Below are 18,240 nucleotides of genomic sequence, written 5' to 3' on the forward strand. Positions count from 1 at the left end.
ATACACGCCCATAAAATTAAACGTATTGTATTAAACTAGTTTAGTGATCACGTAATATTAAAATCAGTTGCTTTTCCATAGGTCTTCTAGACACCACGTGGATATACCTTAAAAATGTGCCAAAATATACTGAATTAATAACAAATGCTATTAAACTATTTTTTGAATCTTTGCTTTGCTTGAAGATTTTTAATGACAGGGAAAGCGATACATGAACGTACCAAAGACACAAATATGTTCAGTAAGACCACAAAACGAGCTTGTATTGGATTGAATGTGTTGTGTGTCTGTATTCGATCATATGGGTGATAAAGGGCCTGCACTCTTTTGTCAACCCCACACAATAGCCACTCAGACATATCCCCCTCTGTTATTTCCATCACTCATGTTCCAAGTGCTCCAGGTGACAAAAAAACTTTCAGTCATTTTGAAAACCGTCAGCGCTAATGGCTCCGGTGTCAGGGAGAATGAGCACATGGAAATATTTGAGCCATTTGCCTCATCATATGGAGCCACAGCCTTGACTAACGCAGTGCTGGCTCCGATAATCCAATGCATTGATTTTTTTCATGCTGACGTAGTTTTACATGGTCAAATTATTTACATAATCGACAATATGTCACATGTTTACTCTCAGTTATCTAAATAGGCTTATACATGTCCTCACATGAACTTTTTTTTGACAAGGGGCTCCTATTGGCCCCATATTAATAGATATTTGAGGTGGTGCCACTGAGCCGTCTTTCAGTATTTTTTCACGTAATCTTCACTTTTTGATTCTCCACCGGAGCATATCTGTATTTGTTTACTACTCGATTTATGTGTTTTTGATTCTCGTCCTTCGGCACGGGCCTGATAATAATAATAATCGCGGAATAATAGCAAATATATAATATAAAAATAAGAATTTACTAAATAAAAACACATAGACTAGCTATTTACAGGTCCGACATAGTGCTGTAGAGTTGTTGACATATTTATTAAAGTGACGAATGGAAAGAAGCTGATCTTGTAGCAGGACATTCTAGTCCGGATGGACCGTAGCCTCCTGCCTGAGGGGAGCAAATAGACCATGCCCAAGCTGAAAAGGGTCAGCTGTGATACGACCTGTGTGTCCGCTAGTCTTGGAGACGTGCAGGTCCTGCAGAGATGGAAGTCTGCAGCCGATCAGAATCAGAAAAGGTGTATTGCCAATGAACAGAATTCACAAACATAGGAAATTGCTTTGGTGATTTGGTGCAACATAAAACAGTGAACAATGATAAAGCAACCGATACAAGTCAAAAAGAAAACAAATTAAATCTGCTATATAATAAAAATAAAAATAGGCTGTAAGATGACCTTCTCACAATGTGCTGTAGTCTCTGTTTGTCCCAGGCTGTGGCTCCAGTGTACCACACGGTGATGGAGGAGGTGAGGATGGACTCAATGATGGCCGGGTAGAACTGCACCATCATCTCCACTGGCAGCTTTGCTTTCCTCAGCTGCAGCAGGAAATAAATACATCCTCTGCTGGGCCTTCTTGATGAGGGAGCTGATGGTGGGTTCCCACTTGTCACATCTTGTCTGATGGTGGTCCCGAGGAAGCAGAAGGAGGCTACAGTGGTGATGTTAGGGCAAGACAGGCCAGGGGGGCTGTGACTTTCCTGAAGTCCACCATCATCTCCACTGTCTTCTGGGTTTTGAGCTCCAGGTTGTTACCCCTGCACCAGGACACCAGCCGGTCCACCTCCCTCCTGTAGACAGACTCATCCTCGTCTAAGATGAGCCCGATGAGGATGGTAAAACTTGATCAGTTTTACAGAATTATGTCTGGAGGGGCAGCAGTTTGTGTACAAGAAGAAGAGCAGAGGAGAAAGCGCACAGCCCTGTGGCGATCCTGTGGTGATGGTAAGATCTGAGTCTTAGAATGTAATTATAAAATATAGCCGCAAGCGGCAATGATCGGCCCTCGCTACGCCGCCGCCACGCCGCAAGAGGAGGGGGCGCTAACGCGCCCCAATTGTCCTTTTATTACGCTTACTGCTGAATCTGTGACGCTGTCACATCTTCTCCCCTTTGTTTTACCATCAAAAAGCAATTTTATTTTGAATTCTTGGCAAAATGTGCGGCTTTGCCGCACAGACACCGTGACTCTTTGAATAAAAATGTGGATAACTTTTGATGGTCCACCCCTGAAGATGAGTCTCACCAAATTTCAGGTTAATATGTCTAACGCCCTAAGAGGAGTTTGTGAAAGTCTAAAGTGTAAACATGTTCTGGCGATTTCCCCATTGGAATAACATGGAAGGTTTCGGTCATCGTTACGGCAACGCCATAACAATTATGACATGGGTCTCATTGACTTTTTTGATGGGGATGCCAAAATTGAGTTGTGTGTCAAATTTCATATAATTTCGCAAAACTAAATATTTAACCTCCATATAAAATCTGTAGGGGGCGCTGTGGCAAAGAGTTTAACAACTGATTCTAATTTGACGCAATTCGGACTTTATCTGCGCAAACGGCAGAAATGTTAAATTTGGGAGATTTCTGAAATTCTTGCTACAGTTTGCGGCTTCGCCGCACAGAGACCGTGAGAGGTATCAATGTAATTTGGATAACTTTTGATGTCCCACTCCTCAGTAGCATTTTCACCAAATTTCAGCTTTTTATGGCCAACGCCCTGGGAGGAGTTCGTAAAAGTACGACGTTTGGAAAAACTCCGAAGTCATGTTTAGCCATTTTTGAAGCAATATGGCCGACATTTGGTTGGGCGGACGGCGTTGCCGTAATAATATTTTTTACTTCTCTTGTCACCATCTACCTCTGCGCCAAATTTCATGATTCTACGATCAGATTTTTTTTGGGTCATTTCCCATCTCTCAATGCATTTTTGGTACATTTGGGGCGCTGACGCGCCATTTTTTTTATTTTAGAAAAGGGAAATAGCCAGAATGTAGAGAGGCACGATTTTTAGAGATGTGAACATTTTTGTGACTTTTCGTCAATGAAGAAGAAGAAGAAGAAGAAGAAGAAGAAGAAGAAGAAGAAGAAGAAGAAGAAGAAGAAGAAGAAGAAGAAGAAGAAGAAGAAGAAGAAGAAGAAGAAGAAGAAGAAGAAGAAGAAGAAGAAGAAGAAGAAGAAGAAGAAGAAGAAGAAGAAGAAGAAGAAGAAGAAGAAGAAGAAGAAGAAGAAGAAGAAGAAGAAGAAGAAGAAGAAGAAGAAGAAGAAGAAGAAGAAGAAGAAGAAGAAGAAGAAGAAGAAGAAGAAGAAGAAGAAGAAGAAGAAGAAGAAGAAGAAGAAGAAGAAGAAGAAGAAGAAGAAGAAGAAGAGAAGAAGAAGAAGAAGAAGAAGAAGAAGAAGAAGAAGAAGAAGAAGAAGAAGAAGAAGAAGAAGAAGAAGAAGAAGAAGAAGAAGAAGAAGAAGAAGAAGAAGAAGAAGAAGAAGAAGAAGAAGAAGAAGAAGAAGAAGAAGAAGAAGAAGAAGAAGAAGAAGAAGAAGAAGAAGAAGAAGAAGAAGAAGAAGAAGAAGAAGAAGAAGAAGAAGAAGAAGAAGAAGAAGAAGAAGAAGAAGAAGAAGAAGAAGAAGAAGAAGAAGAAGAAGAAGAAGAAGAAGAAGAAGAAGAAGAAGAAGAAGAAGAAGAAGAAGAAGAAATATTCCGATGCGAAAACAATGTTTCCCATTTTCCAAATATCATAAACTATACATTTTCGGAAAGCGCTCGCGCTTTCCTACCTCATGGTGTGGGTCCCTGGTCACTGACGGGTACTTTTGTTAATTTTGAGTGGGCTCCGCCCACTTTGTGTTTTTGGCCCTCTATACAGTAATAATGTTCATTTTTTACATTACATGCTTATATGCACGGAACATGCAAGAGATGGGGAACGTATTCGTGAGGTACTTAGCGCAAATGAGTGCTTTATATGGGGATGACGACCGCGAAACATCCCAATGTAAAGTGCTCGTTTAGTGCGAACTTTTGCACGGGCTTCGCCCGTTTACAACGGTAATGTTCCATTTTCCTAATACTACGGGGCGTAATAGGCCTCTCGCCAGCTTGTGGCGCTCGGGCCTAAATACCTTGAAAAAATGCATTCTCACCCTGACAAGTGCGACCAGTGTGTCTCAATTCTACGTAAAGTGTCAAATTGTCCTGATTATTGGTCATCAGAAGCATTTTTCATAGTTTTTTTACGTCCCAATTTTGTTTGTCCAAAATTGGAACTCTAACAACGAAGGCAGTTTTTCAAATAAATCCTTCAGCCAATTCTCAAACCATAAGACAATGATTACAAATGTAATGCAATAGAAAGTACAGATATCTAATCTCAAATGTAGGAAAGGAAAGTACAGATACCTAAAGCAGTAATCTATATCACTTTTGATTTTGTACTGGAAATGTAGTACACTTTTACAAAACATGAGGGCAAAAAATAAATGATATGATTGTTTGAACAAATTTAGCCTTTTAGCTGTGGTGGGTTAGTTCGTTAGTTTGATTTATTATCTGTAGATCTGCATGAAATAAAATACAATTGACTCACGTTCAACAGGTTGTACTTTCATACAAATGTATGACACGTTCAGGCTGCATTTAGAACTTTTTTGGGAGGATCAACTTTTAAAAAAAAAATGCGGTCAGGATTGACATAATTAAAAATGGCAGTCTAAATTAATATTTAAAAAACAAAACATTACTGTTAGTACACTCCTGTAATGGCTTGATACAGTGTAATCAGACACAATTAACAGCCTGTAATGGTCATTAGCAAACGTATAAATAGCCTCCCCCCGCTGCAGTTCAGTCAAGGTCGCTGCAGCTTGACGTGGGAGTGGCTTAACCTCTGGAGCAAATGTCTATCAGCCTCGCTGTCCCACTGCATCGACTGGTCCTTTGTGCTCGTCCTTCAGTCCAAGGTGCTCATCCGTCACATGGACTAAAACAGAAACACAGGAAACTGCCTGGATGTGTTTGGATCTAAGGAAAACCTCAAACAGTCACCAGTCAAAATGTTGCTAAATGGGACATATTATGCAAAATAAACTTGATGATCTTTGTTAAAAATTGTGTTTCCTCATCATTAATGTACTCAAAGTTGTTTTTTGATTTGAGATTCTTGCATGTTTTAGTAATCCTCTTTTGTCCTGCCACTGAGGCTTGAGTGCTTCCTGTTTTCATCCACCCTCTATCAGATCCTTGTACTTGATTCCTATTATTTTATAAATGCAGACTACAAATGATAGGATTAGGGTTATGTAGTGTTCTAAAATGTCACAAACTTAAACAAAATAAAAGCATTTAAATTACAATATGCAAATAATTCTTCTATGAAGAAGCAATCAAGAAATTATCTGCTTAAGAAATTGCTCAATACTAAGCACTAAATAACCGGAAAAAAGCATGTCTCATTTACTATTATCTTAAAGGCGCACTATGTAATGTTGCACAGTATCATACATATCTACATTATCTCCATGAAGAAAAGCAGGTGACGCAACCTCAAATTGCAGTGGCACAAGAGCACACAATGTAATGTTTGGTAGCTGGGATTGAACTTCCAACTTGTGGGCCAGTGACTGTCTGACCACTCTATCAATGTTAATGCTGCCAACCTTCAAATCAGAGCTATTGTTGCACCAATATTTGAGGTTAGCACACTCACTCACACACTTGTGATGCAGGTATCATATTACAACCTGTGTGTGTTTGGAAACATGAAAGAGATCAGAGTTTGATTCACTCACGGTGGGATGAGGAGAGCTCTGAGGGGGGTGAAGAGAAGAGGGAAGGAGAGGCCACGATTCAGTCAGTTATTCACTCACACCTCGTCCCTATCACACCTTATATTACCAGTGCAAATATAGCAGAAACTGCTTAAATATTAAAATTACAATATTATCTAGTTTATGAATACATAATGTTGCGCAGGCACATTTTGTACATTACAGTTCCCACAAAATATACATGAATGAAATACATATAAATATGTCAGTTAGTGTCAGTTTTATTTATTTTTTTTAAACCACTTCTCTGGATAAGGTAAAAAAAGGTTTCTTGTCTTATCAGCTCCATGGGGAGCTGATAAGACAAGAAATCTGAAGACTGAAGAATGAACTCAGACGTCAGCGGAGTCAGATTGTGGATGATTTTGCATTTGCACCATTTGGACTTGGGAGAAAGAAATACAATGTTCAAAGACTTGTCTATTCAAGTAATATAGACATATCATTTATAGGCTGTTGTTTGGTTGTATCATTTTGACCAATTGCTTACTTAAATTACATATATAAAAAATGAGTAACCCAGAATGTTATTTAAAAAATATTAACATATGCTGCTTTTCAAATGATTACATAGATCTAATTAAAATAATAATTGATGATATTCTGTGAGTTCATTTAATAAATCACCTCTAATTGAAACACGCCTCTTTGGCCCATGAATATTCATGACCTGAGTCTGTGTCCACCCTGTTGCCATGGGAGACAACCCTCTCATCTGTGTCTTCTCTCTTTCATCTCTCCCTCCCTCTGTCACCATATCAACATCTATCCAGCCCTTTAGCTCTGTGAAGTTGGCCACTTGGCTTGACCCTATCACCCACTTACTCTGCTGAAAAGGTCTAGAATTGGAAGTTAAATATAGTAAATAGCCTTGAAATTTTTTTTCACATAAATTAAATCTAAAAATTGAGCACACATTTTTTTCTAATACAGAAGAGAAATATATTATTATTATTATTATTATTATTATTATTATGATTATTATTTGACACACAATAGATACATTTAATCCACCCCAGATTAAAACAAAACAAAACTACTAATTATTGGAGTGCTGTAACATTATGCAATTTAAAACCCTACAATCACGTGACCACAAATTCTGTTTATTTTTAATTTAATCAACTAAAAGAACACTTTGGGACAATCCTACACAGCAGACTAATAAGGACACAGAAGTGCTAGTATTTAATTTGGCGTCTATTCCCTGGACATGAGCCAATTGAGTCTTCACATTGGGCGAGATGGCAAGCGATAATGCAATTCAGAGCTGCATCATGGCCAGTGTCAGTACTTTGTAATTCGACAGGATGACAGGTCGCTAACTGTCTAATTGACCTTTCCACGGCTCACAACGGACACATTTGCCTCCTGTCTCAATTTACGGGTCAGTGCAGTTCATGTATTTTCTATATTTTGAAATTGTGTCTGTACTTTAAATTCTGAATAGTCTTAATTGTATTTTAATTACAGACGTAGTATAATTAGACTTGATTTATTCTCAGTTTTTATTTTGACTCAATACATTGCTTTAGTAGAAGTGGAATGATTGTGTACAAATGTATATGAAAATATCGTAATAATATAGTTATTGCAGCTATTAACGGCACTTAAGACCATGCTGTCCTAATGTTGTCCTCATGTTAGCTCATGTTTCACACATAAGATATAAGTTGATATTAGTGTTTGTAAAAGTCAATAGAACTTTCAAAGCCGCTTTAAGTCAATTGTAGAAAGCTCTAATGATTTCAAACTAAATTGGTTGTAGTGACAGCACTGTAAATCCTATTTTTATTTATTTTTTTTATTTAATTTGACCTCAAAATCACGAAATATACAAAAAACAGCCCATATTTTCTCTTTCTTTGAACTTTCCTGTGATTGTAAAATGACATTGCTCACTGTGACCAGCTTGAGACGTGGAACATGTTACAAACTGCCCATTACTGTCATTACTGCTGTAAGGTTGTCTCCTCCGTGGATCTGTAACATGACGCAGGTGTTACTACTGGGGCCAAAAATAAACATGGCTTCCTCTGTGTCAAAGCTTTTTTTTTTCATGAATACAAAATTTCAAAAACAATAGTCTTTCCTAAAAGAACCGACCTTTAGATGACGACCATGAGCCCAATAACAAGCGCTGACAAAAGACTCAAACACCTGCCTTTGTAACAATTTGAAATAAAGTCAGAAAGAACATTTCTCAACAACGTTACAGTCTCATTCTGCAGCTGTCAAAACAGAAACCGTTTGCCCTTTTAATCCAGACTGATGACATTCTTTTATCCTTTCTTTTAATAACCTTTTTTATTTTTCTTCTTTTTCCTGTTCAAATTTAATGGCATAGTGAAAATGTCTTGTAGTGATCTCTCTATTGTAGGTCAGGATTTGCCATTTTGCTTTCACTTGGACAAATACAGGACTGTTGAGTGGTTAGCATGGGCGCATTTTAGAGGTACTTTGATTTTCTTTGTTTTTCAGTTCTCCCTGAACAAACTGAAAATATGAAAAGTTTGTGTGTATTTTAACGAAGAAAATATATACAATACATATAACAGTTGCGTAGATGATTGCGGGATGATTAACGTAATCACTCTTCTGTGAAAATATCTTTCTCTGTCTGTCTGTCATCGCTATCAGAGAAGTGACTGAAAAACTGAAAGGTTTACACAGTTCTAATTGGCAATTAAAACCTAGGCCTCATTTTTTCAGTCTGAGTCTAAATCGATGCACTTTCAAACCCACAATTTGTTCAGGATGGTGATTATGGTTAAGGTTCAACGCACAGTTGATTAATCTTGATTAAAGTGGTTTCTTACTAAATTGATTATGGCAGAATGACACTTATACCTGTCTGGAATAAATGATACTGAAAAAGTGTGCTAAATGACTTGGGTCCTCCTCCAGAGGCCTGGGAGCTTGATGGTTCTGCGCAGTATCTTTTCTGTTCCTGCACTGCACTTTTATGGACTGAGATGTCTGATGTTTTTCCAGGATCTGTTGTAGCCACTCCCCCAGTTTGGGGGTCACTGCCCCAAGTGCTCCGATGACCACGGGCACCACTTTGGCCTTCACCTTCCACGCCTTATACAGCTCTTCTCTGAGCCCTTGATATTTCTCCCTAACCCTTTTTCCTGATGTTACCATAATTTGGTGTTGCCACGTCAACCACAACAGCTTTCCTCTGCTGTTTATCCACTACCACAATGTCTGGTTGGTTTGCCATTACCATTCTGTCAGTCTGTAGCTGACACACAAGATCTTAGCTTGGTCATTCTCTACCACCTTTTGGAGGAGTTTCCCAAGTGACAATCAATGTTCCGCTGCAGCTTCCCTGGGACATTTGTCATCTCTGACCAGAACACTTACTGTACTTACACATCCATTCCCACAGCCAAAGTGGATGAATTGACGTGTTCAAGATAACAACAACAGTATAGTTAGAGCGGGAATCAAACACTCATATAGCCTACGTCAATCTTCTTCAGAGTGTTGCGTGATGTTGCTGTGGCAATTGGCTACTGAGGCAAATGAAATACAGAAACATGACTATAAACCAGGAAAAGGGGGGATTTTTACTCTCCCACACCTTGGATACTACAGCCTAAATAAGTTGGACTGCAGATAGCGGGGTCGTCCTCGGAAGACAAAACCAAAACCAGTGTAAATCAGCAGACAAAACCCGTCACAGCAACATCACGTGATAATGAGCAGTCAAAACCGTCCCGTATACTACTTTTGGCCCCATGGTTATAATCCTTTATTTGTCCAGTATCCATAGCAACTGGCAGAGTAGAATTCAACAAGACTTCTTCCATAAAATATCATTGAATTGCTCATTATAGGAGAGTCCAATATGTTAAAACATGTTCAAACTTCATACCCTCTTTTCCTGTAGCAGTTCCCCCTTTTAGAGTCCTAATAGGTCTCATCTCTGTGTTGCTGGACCTCACTAGTGCTAATGACCCTGTCTTTACCCAGACCAATGGATGTACCACCATGGGCAGTGGGGCGTTTAATCATAGAAGAGTTGAAAAAGGAAGCCGACAGGGAGAAATTATGAAGATGAAGGGTGGGCAGGGGAGGCTAGTGGTGAGCAGCCTAATATAGGACAATGGATTCATATGGGGGAGTAGCAGGGGCGGGAGAGGACAAAAACCAAAGGAGAGGAGGAAGGGAGGATGTATGACAGATTCTTAATTATGTGTGGTAATGAGAGGGAGGGCAACAGTGGGATGCTTAACACCTGAATGCATCTGCAAGGATTCATTAGACTCCATTCAAGCATCCACCATACGCTCATTATGCCTGCACACCTCTTCTGGTAATGCTCACCTTTGGCAACAATACTAAACTAAACTGTGAGGAAGGTTTATTTGGCTTTCACAATATGTTGTACGTAAACTTGTAGCAGCGGCAGATTTGTTACAGGACTGGACAGGTTATGTGTTTACAGTCTTTATAGGTGGACTATGTTACTTTTCTGATGGAGTGTCTGGCAACAGCGTCTCTCCATAAAGATGTTATGCTTTGCCTGGAATGTTATGTGTGTTAATATGGCATTAAACCTACCCATGGAGACCGTTACAGGTCAGGGGCCACATCTATGTAGCACTGTGTAGAATTTTGCATAGTAAGTGCATAGTCCAAGTGGCCACTAAAGGCTTGAGCCATCAAACTTCTGTTTTATAAAACCCTTTATGCGCTCTCCACAACAACATTTGTGCTTTATAGATCCCACCCGCAGCTGGAATCTGCGCACGTGAACCCAGGTCACGTCCCCCCAGGTCACGTCCCCCCAGGTCACATCCCCCCAGGTCACATCCCCCCAGGTCACGTCCCGCCCTCTCCACACCTCCAAAACGATATGGGCCGTGTAAAGTTATGAATGAGATTTACCTAAACCTGAGTCGATAATCAGTGGGTCCTGCACAACACCACAGATGGCGCAGAGGGCGGCCTATGCACCCCCCTATAAATGAGGCCCCTGATCTGGTGAAATATGGCCCCACTCACAGTAAGAAGGTTTATTTTTCAGTCACAAATACCCTTTAAATTGAATAAATGCAAAAATGGCGCATCCATCCATGAGAAATATTACATAGTGTACAAACAGAATAAAGATAGTGGAATTACAGTTGTGCCCTTCATCTTATTATTGTACTGTCTTATTCTCCAATCCAAATCCATCCATATAGTTTCCATCCTGAGGCACAAGTTGCACCCTGTTGTCCTGATGCTAAAACACATACTGTTTGTCTAGAAGATGTTATAATTGTGGTTTAATATTAACAAAGTATAAAATGATGATCTACCTATAGTTCAGAACTAATTACAGGTAAAAAGCATGTGTTTTCTAAAGAACAACATTTCTTTTTGATCCACTTTTCAAATCAAAACACATGTTGCTGTTTGACACTTTCATTTCTTCTGTTTTCTTTTTCTCAGTTTATCCACAACCTGAACAGTGCAGCAGCATTGGCACAAGTTACTGCCATGACGACTGCCAGGTTGACCCCGTAGCCATGGAGACGGAGCCAGGCTGGATGCTGACGGACAAAGACACGCCTATTTCTGAGAGAGAGGTGAGGGTAATGGGATACGGAGCAGACTGAGGAACAATGGAAAAGATGTATGCCAAACATATGGATTATTCGGAACGATTTGCAATGAAATACACTGTTTGTCAAATGTGTAAATTATAAATGGTTGATGTTGATTCATACTGCAATTTCCATTGAGCAAGACACTTCATCCACTGTGTGGCTGTAGGACCGGTGGCATGGATTGGTAGTCAAGCATTTAAAGTTGTCAAGTGTGATCGAGAAGGGAACAAAAAAATGTAATAAAAAACACTGGTTTTCTGAAAAGGTTTTATTTTTCCGTCTGTTTCAGGCATGAGTATTTTTGTACATCACAGAAACCTACAAATTAAGTGCACAAACACTGTCTAACAGCAACAGTTATTAGTCCACAACAGGCTGAGTCATCCGGCTGCTTTCAGAACTAAAGCAGGCAGTAATCTCACTTTACTAGTTCCACTGAAATGTTATGATTATCTTTTTTCTGAGTTTAGTTTGACATTTATTTTCCTATATATACTGTTCTATATATGTGTTTGCACCAGTAGTTACATATGACAAGTTTTCGTGTTGTCCTAGTTATTACTACTTAGTTTGGTGGGATTGGACCTGTGGTAAATATTTATCATAATTTTACATCAAGTGGCAGTTTGTGAAGAAATAAAATCTAAATTAAAGTGAAAAATTATAGAAAGTCGAGCTGAGTTCTAAACAGAACACATCCGTCTGTTAGCAATAAACAATATTCCCTCAAAATGCACACACAATGTACAAGCAATTTACCAATACATTTTGACAGTTTAAGCAATCATTTAACAGAAAAATGTATGATGCTTTATGATGTATTCTTGCTTGTCAAATCATAAATATTGTGTCATTTATATGGATTTTGGCCTTTGTTAACATTATGATTGTGGGTAGTGGATTTACCTTATGCTCATGTCCAACCAGGAAGTACAGTTATAAATGTCACCAAAACAGTCGAACGGGAAAAATAGGCAAAGTTATTTGTAAGATCCTAAATATAATCAGTTTTGCTACTACGTTTTTGTGAAATGTGCAGTCAAACCTGTCACATGCACTTAAAATCATCAGTTTTGTTCAGCAGTCACGTACAACAGAAGCGTAATTATTATCATGAACTTGAAATTAAATGAAAAGGAGCCAATAAACAAATCACACATTTTTTTTATTTTGCGGGCTAAACATCGCTCTCTGATCTTGGAACAACTCCCTAGCCTGTAACTCCACAACGCAAAAAAAATAAATAAAAAAAAACTTTCCGACATCAAAGCCACTCCGCTCACCGCACCATCTGCCGCCACCTCCAAGGTCATTCCTGTTAAATCCGCAACGCTTTCATTTACACCAAAGAACAGACGAATCGTAACAAATGAAGAATCAAAGTAGATAGATTTCTCTCTTTCACAAACGAGTATAAACTGGTACACTGTGTTTTGGGGAGACGCCTGTGTGAGCCACAACCACCTGCGGATCTTTGATTCCTGGTGCGCTTTAATCTGAGCTGTCTTTTGAAGTGAAAATACACATCGCCTCAGCCCAGCTTTTTTCTCTCCTTCTCTATCTCCACCGCCATCAGCCTCTCCACAATTCACCCTCTGCGCGTGTAAACAAAGGCGCCTCACCACCAGCTGTTTCCTTTGTCATAGCCTCTGCTGCCTGGAATATTGTAAGCAGCGGTACAGAAATAGCACCAACATTTCACGGTTTATAGCTATGCAAAACAGTGAGTAACAGTCATTAACAACGTGATTTCCAAAACAGCCATGGAAGCAGAGGGAAGCGGTTCCAACAAGGCTGACAACAATACCTGCCAACTTCAATGAAGGCTGCAAATGTAGTGAAAACAATTTGACTTGTGCTAAAATAATGGAGGTATGGAGAGAAATCTGGAAAAGTAGAGGGTTAATGACATCACAGTGGGACAAAGTATTTTGAGCACTGGAGATGGATATACAGAGGGCATGTTTTTAATGAGAAAAGATTGTGCCATGGACAGTTTTTATAAAAGATGTCCGTCTGCCGTCAGAACTGAAGAAGCTACTTGGATGAGTGGTGAAACATATTCATTCATTGGTTAAAAGGGTTTTCCAGTTGACAGAATTCAATTGGAGATTTAGTCATTTCTTTATATATATATATATATATATATATATATATATATATTTTTTTTTTTAGAAAAGCTGATATCAAAAATGCATTTGGTCAGGTCCAGCAATGCAATAATGCCTGCCAATGTGGTCAGATAAATTTGGATTTGGCAAGGTGTTTTTTATTTTTATTTTTTATTTAGTTAATTTTATTGTATTTCTGTTTCTGTAATTTCTTTGTGATTTTAATGCATTTTTCCTGCTGTGTGAAGCACTTTGAATTGCCTTGTGTATGAAATGTGCTCTACAAATAAACTTGCCTTGCCTATCTGTATCATCTAAAACTGAGCTGGAGGACCGTTCATCAGAAGGTGAGATGTGCAGTTTAACTCTCAGATTGCAGACATCACGATTCTTTTCTGTCAACACAAAATGCAAATACTTTTTCTACAATAGCTTCAGAAAAAGAGTATAACTGTTGTCAGGACTTTGAAGGGTTGTGGAGCCACTGTTAAACATTTTGGGATCTTAAGTTTGGACAATTTCCCTCAAAAACAGTGAAATAATGACATTTTCTAACCCTACAACGTGAACGCAACTATTATTACATTTCTTTAACCTGTAATAGTGCTTTCATTTATCTATATCTTGCTCTCTTTCCACAACCACATCTAAGAACCAGAAACATTGATACTAGATTATATTTCCCTGCTCCATCCGTGCGCTAGCTCTAAATTTAACCCTCAGTTATTTCAGGCTCTGAAACATACATCACCGCCTGTCTGCTGTAATACATTTTAATCTACAGGAATAGAAACTGATTACAAATGGTTCTAAGAAGTACGGCATACGAGGAAGACGGGGTTTCAGTGTTAACCAGCCGTCTAAGTTCCAAACTGCCAGTAGGTGGAGATTCTTTCACCCGCTCTTCAGCACGTTTTATTGGCTTTGAAGTAATTTATTGTACACAAATGCAAGGATTTCATATTTTGAAAAAGAATTCCAAAAATTGAAATTAAAATCACGATCTGAATGTCAATTTGATGTAACAGGCAAAACAATCCAACTACCCAAAACATTTAACGCTGTCTTTGGAATAGGTAAGGCGTTCAGGACCATGGACAGTACCAAACTAACAACAGTATTTAACCAGCAGAGGGAAACAATCAAATAACTTAAGAGTTTTACCATGGTTACGCAAGTATGTAATGCGTTAAATGATTTGAAACCCGGTGCAGAATTCATCATCGATGCTTAGTAGAAGTGATAAAAATCTTTATTTGGCATTCAATGTGCATAGCTATAAACAAATGTGAGTACAAAAAATACTTTAGGTCCATGTCATAATAATGTTAAGGCATTATAACAAAAGTAAATCCGTGGCTTTAGATACATATTTTTTGCACTTAGCCGTGGTTATTTTATTACTTGGTTTACGGATCCGCCGCACTTAGATTATTGATTTCTACAATATGAATAAAATAAATTAGCATTTTTTTTTTATAAAGTACCACCGACAAGGCAAAATAGCATTAAATTAAATATAAAAAAGCGGTATTAAGTCAAAAGATAAGAGCTTGTGAAGCAATTTTTCGGCAAAATCCTGCGAGAGTCTGTGACGGTGCCGCTCCGTCCCAGTGCGCGGTCCTGGCGAGAGCGATATACATTTGATCCCCCCCTCTCCTCCCGTGGTGCGTTTTGGGCAAACCCGAAAGAAAAAATCTTTTGAAATTATATTTATATTTAGTCCGCCTGTTCAATATATTTCATTTAAAAATCTATAAACCAAGTAATAAAATAACTGTGGCCTTACCATCAAAAACAGTAAGCACAGGGTATTAAAAAAAAAGAGAGTGTCTACAGAGCCGCGGCGCGCGGCCGAAACTGCCATATTTTTTTTTTTTTGTGGCTCCTGAAACTGCTGTGCTATTTGACCGCACTGTTTTAGACCGCGCCGGGTTAAGGTTAAGGTCAAGGTTAGGGTTAGGGTTAGCCATGAGGCTATATGGCAGTGCCGCGGTTCCTGAAACTGCTGGGCCATTTGACCGGGTCGCGGCTCTGCAGCCACAGCCAAAAAAAAAACCTGTCTGTTATGTAATCTATCATCACCCAATGTGGCTGACAGTATCCATGGCAAACTTATCAAACCCAGTTACATGGTTTATAGTACAGCACCAATAATCACATGAATAAACTAATTTCATTAAGTGCATATAGGTCCTGTTCACATGAAAGTCCATTAGAAATCAGCACCATGTTTAGAGGACAGCTCCCACAGTGCGACCGGTCACTTGGTCACAGCCTGGTCGTCCATGCTAGCCTGGGTCATCAGCTCAGACACGTTCTTCTCCAGGTCATCGATGCGGTTCCCCATCGCGTCCAGTGCAGCAGATAAGGAATGAAGTACATTAATAAGCACTTATGATAAAAATAAAAGAGAGAATATACTGTGAGTGTTTCATTTGATTCCATTTCTCAGCACAGTGCAAGTCAATCAGCTATGTGGCAACTACAATGACCATTTATTTTTACAACATAGTTCAGAAACTTTATAAACCACAAAGTTATTAAAAACATTTTGCCAAATCCAACAAATAAATAATTAATTAAATAGATAAATGTGTCATGAATATCTAATAGTTGGTAAGTCTTTGTTGTGCATTTTTAATCTTTATTTGCTTCTAAACCTTGGAGAGACATCTGAATGGGGTGCATGGTGGCAGAGTGGTTAGACCTCTTGAAGCTCAATAAGGAAATCATGGGTTCAATCAAATGGTCTCTCTGGGAGGAGGCCTTCCCGGGTTACTGTGGGCGTGAACCCTGCGTTAATCTGGCCCCGGTCCAGGGTGTACCCCGCCTAAGGCCCAAAGTCACTGGGATAGGCTTCAGTCACCCCTGACACCCAACAAGAACAAGTGGTAGAAGATATATGAATGAATAACTCTAAGACCTAATACAGGACATTTGCTTATTAACAAAGTAAATCAAGAGAGAACCAGCCTATTCTACAGAGCCAGATGAAAGGGGTTCACAGAGGTGGGCAGTAATCAGCTACATTTACTAGAGTAAATTAGTAGTCATGGACACCGTTTTCATTGACTACAATTGAATCTTGAAATCTACTGGACGAATAAGGGATTACACCAACTTGTTCACTAGAGTAACTTTTTAATACAATTGCACTTCTTGAAGTAGCATACGCTTACTGAATAACGGTAATTTGAGTAAAAGTTTAGGTATCTCTTCACACTACGAGTAATTCAGTTTTGTTTAATGTTTTGTAAAGGATTTAATACTTTTAAATTAAAAAGTATTTTTTTGCCCATCCAATGACAATAATCAGATATCATATTCACTTAAAAAGTAGTTTGTTCAATATTTTTACTGAGTCATTTCTTTGACCACTGTACATTGTACTATGAATATTATTTTGAAATAGTTAAAGTATTTTTTTCTACTCTACTTACCTTAGACAGTTTACTTTACTTGATGATATTATCCATTTCGAATGGAGAAGTATAAAACGTCCGTGTTGCGTTCAGTACTCTGCATTAATCCGTGACTAAAGCGAACTCTAGTGGCCACACACGGTAGTACATTGTATTATTGTTTTTGTTTTTTTGACAGGACATACACGCTTTTGGGTTAGTTTTTACGCCATTAGCAACTGATCATACTCAAATACGACCTTTAATAATACGTCCATGTGATTCATCAGCAGAATGTGAACTAAAAAACATGAATGATAGCTACGAGCTGCTGGAGGCTATTTTAACACACTCACAATGAAGGATATGTTTTGACTCCAGCTGATCGGACATCGCTTGGAATCTTCCCTGGAGCTGCTGCATCGTCTTTTCCATCTGAATAAGACAATTAGGCAGGAAATATTAAAGGATATAAAAGTAACCACATTATCTGCTAGCCCAGCAGTGTCTTTGAATGGGACACTGACGTCATACTCACCACCTCTGTCAGATCTTGCGCCACTTTTTTGTCTGTTTTGGACATTATTTATCAGAGGATCAACTGTTTGAATGGATATGTGGCTAATACGACTACTGTAAGAACCAACGGGAAGACTGATCCAAGCAAGACATTTAGAAAACGCCAGAAAAGCGAAGTCATCCACTCTTAACTTTGTAGCAAGTTGGTCATGTAAAGCCAAGGTACGAGACACATCAACATCCGGTTACGGAGTTTACAATTTCAAAATAAAATTGTCATGTTTTATGGTGGTTGATAAGAAATAGTTACGATTCAGCGTAGTAGATGGTAAACTCAGGTTGACAGAAACTATTATAAGCTAATAATATATATTTCTTTTTCAATCTGGTTGTACACAATCTAAAAACAACATCAATTAAATTACAAATTCATAATGCACCTAAATAGAGGTGAATTATTTAAATAGATACGCTTCTGTAGTTAACTTACTCTACAAGGTTGCTACTATTTGGTGCCCCTGGCTCCAGACACATGTTTGTGTTTAAATTTGGTTTACAAAGAGTTAAACTAAATTTAATAAACATGCCAAATTTGTGTAATAATGCAGTCAGGTTCTCATAGGGATCAGGGGCTCATAATGTCAGTCGTTGTTGTTGTTGTTGTTGTTGTTGTTGTTGTTTTATGGCGGTTAGTACGCAAGTGTTACAGTACCGCCAGACTATTCCTTAGACTTTATTCAATAGACTATAGTTACATTCCCGCCAGACGTCTTAGACCTCAAAGCACAATTGATATCACTGTGGATGATGTCGTTGGAGGAAGAAGATGAAGAC

The 18,240-nt window shown here is 38.7% G+C and overlaps 1 protein-coding gene across 1 annotated transcript; it reads right to left on the reverse strand.

The window, feature by feature from the left end:
- Nucleotides 1-15,708: 15,708 nt before the first annotated feature.
- Nucleotides 15,709-17,718, reverse strand: LOC140361426 (heat shock factor-binding protein 1-like protein 1). Its single transcript, XM_072447137.1, has 3 exons — nt 17,426-17,718; nt 17,251-17,322; nt 15,709-15,836 (listed from the first exon to the last, which is right to left on the reverse strand). Exons 1-3 carry the CDS (start codon nt 17,468-17,470, stop codon nt 15,747-15,749), a joined length of 207 nt encoding a protein of 68 aa, XP_072303238.1. The 5' UTR covers nt 17,471-17,718; the 3' UTR covers nt 15,709-15,746.
- Between the last annotated feature and the right edge of the window lie 522 nt (nt 17,719-18,240).

The sequence above is a fragment of the Eucyclogobius newberryi genome, unplaced genomic scaffold (assembly GCF_026437365.1).
Source record: "Eucyclogobius newberryi isolate DKJ021-1_F unplaced genomic scaffold, fEucNew1.0.hap1 SCAF_16, whole genome shotgun sequence".
In the NCBI taxonomy this organism is placed as follows: Eukaryota; Metazoa; Chordata; class Actinopteri; order Gobiiformes; family Gobiidae; genus Eucyclogobius; species Eucyclogobius newberryi.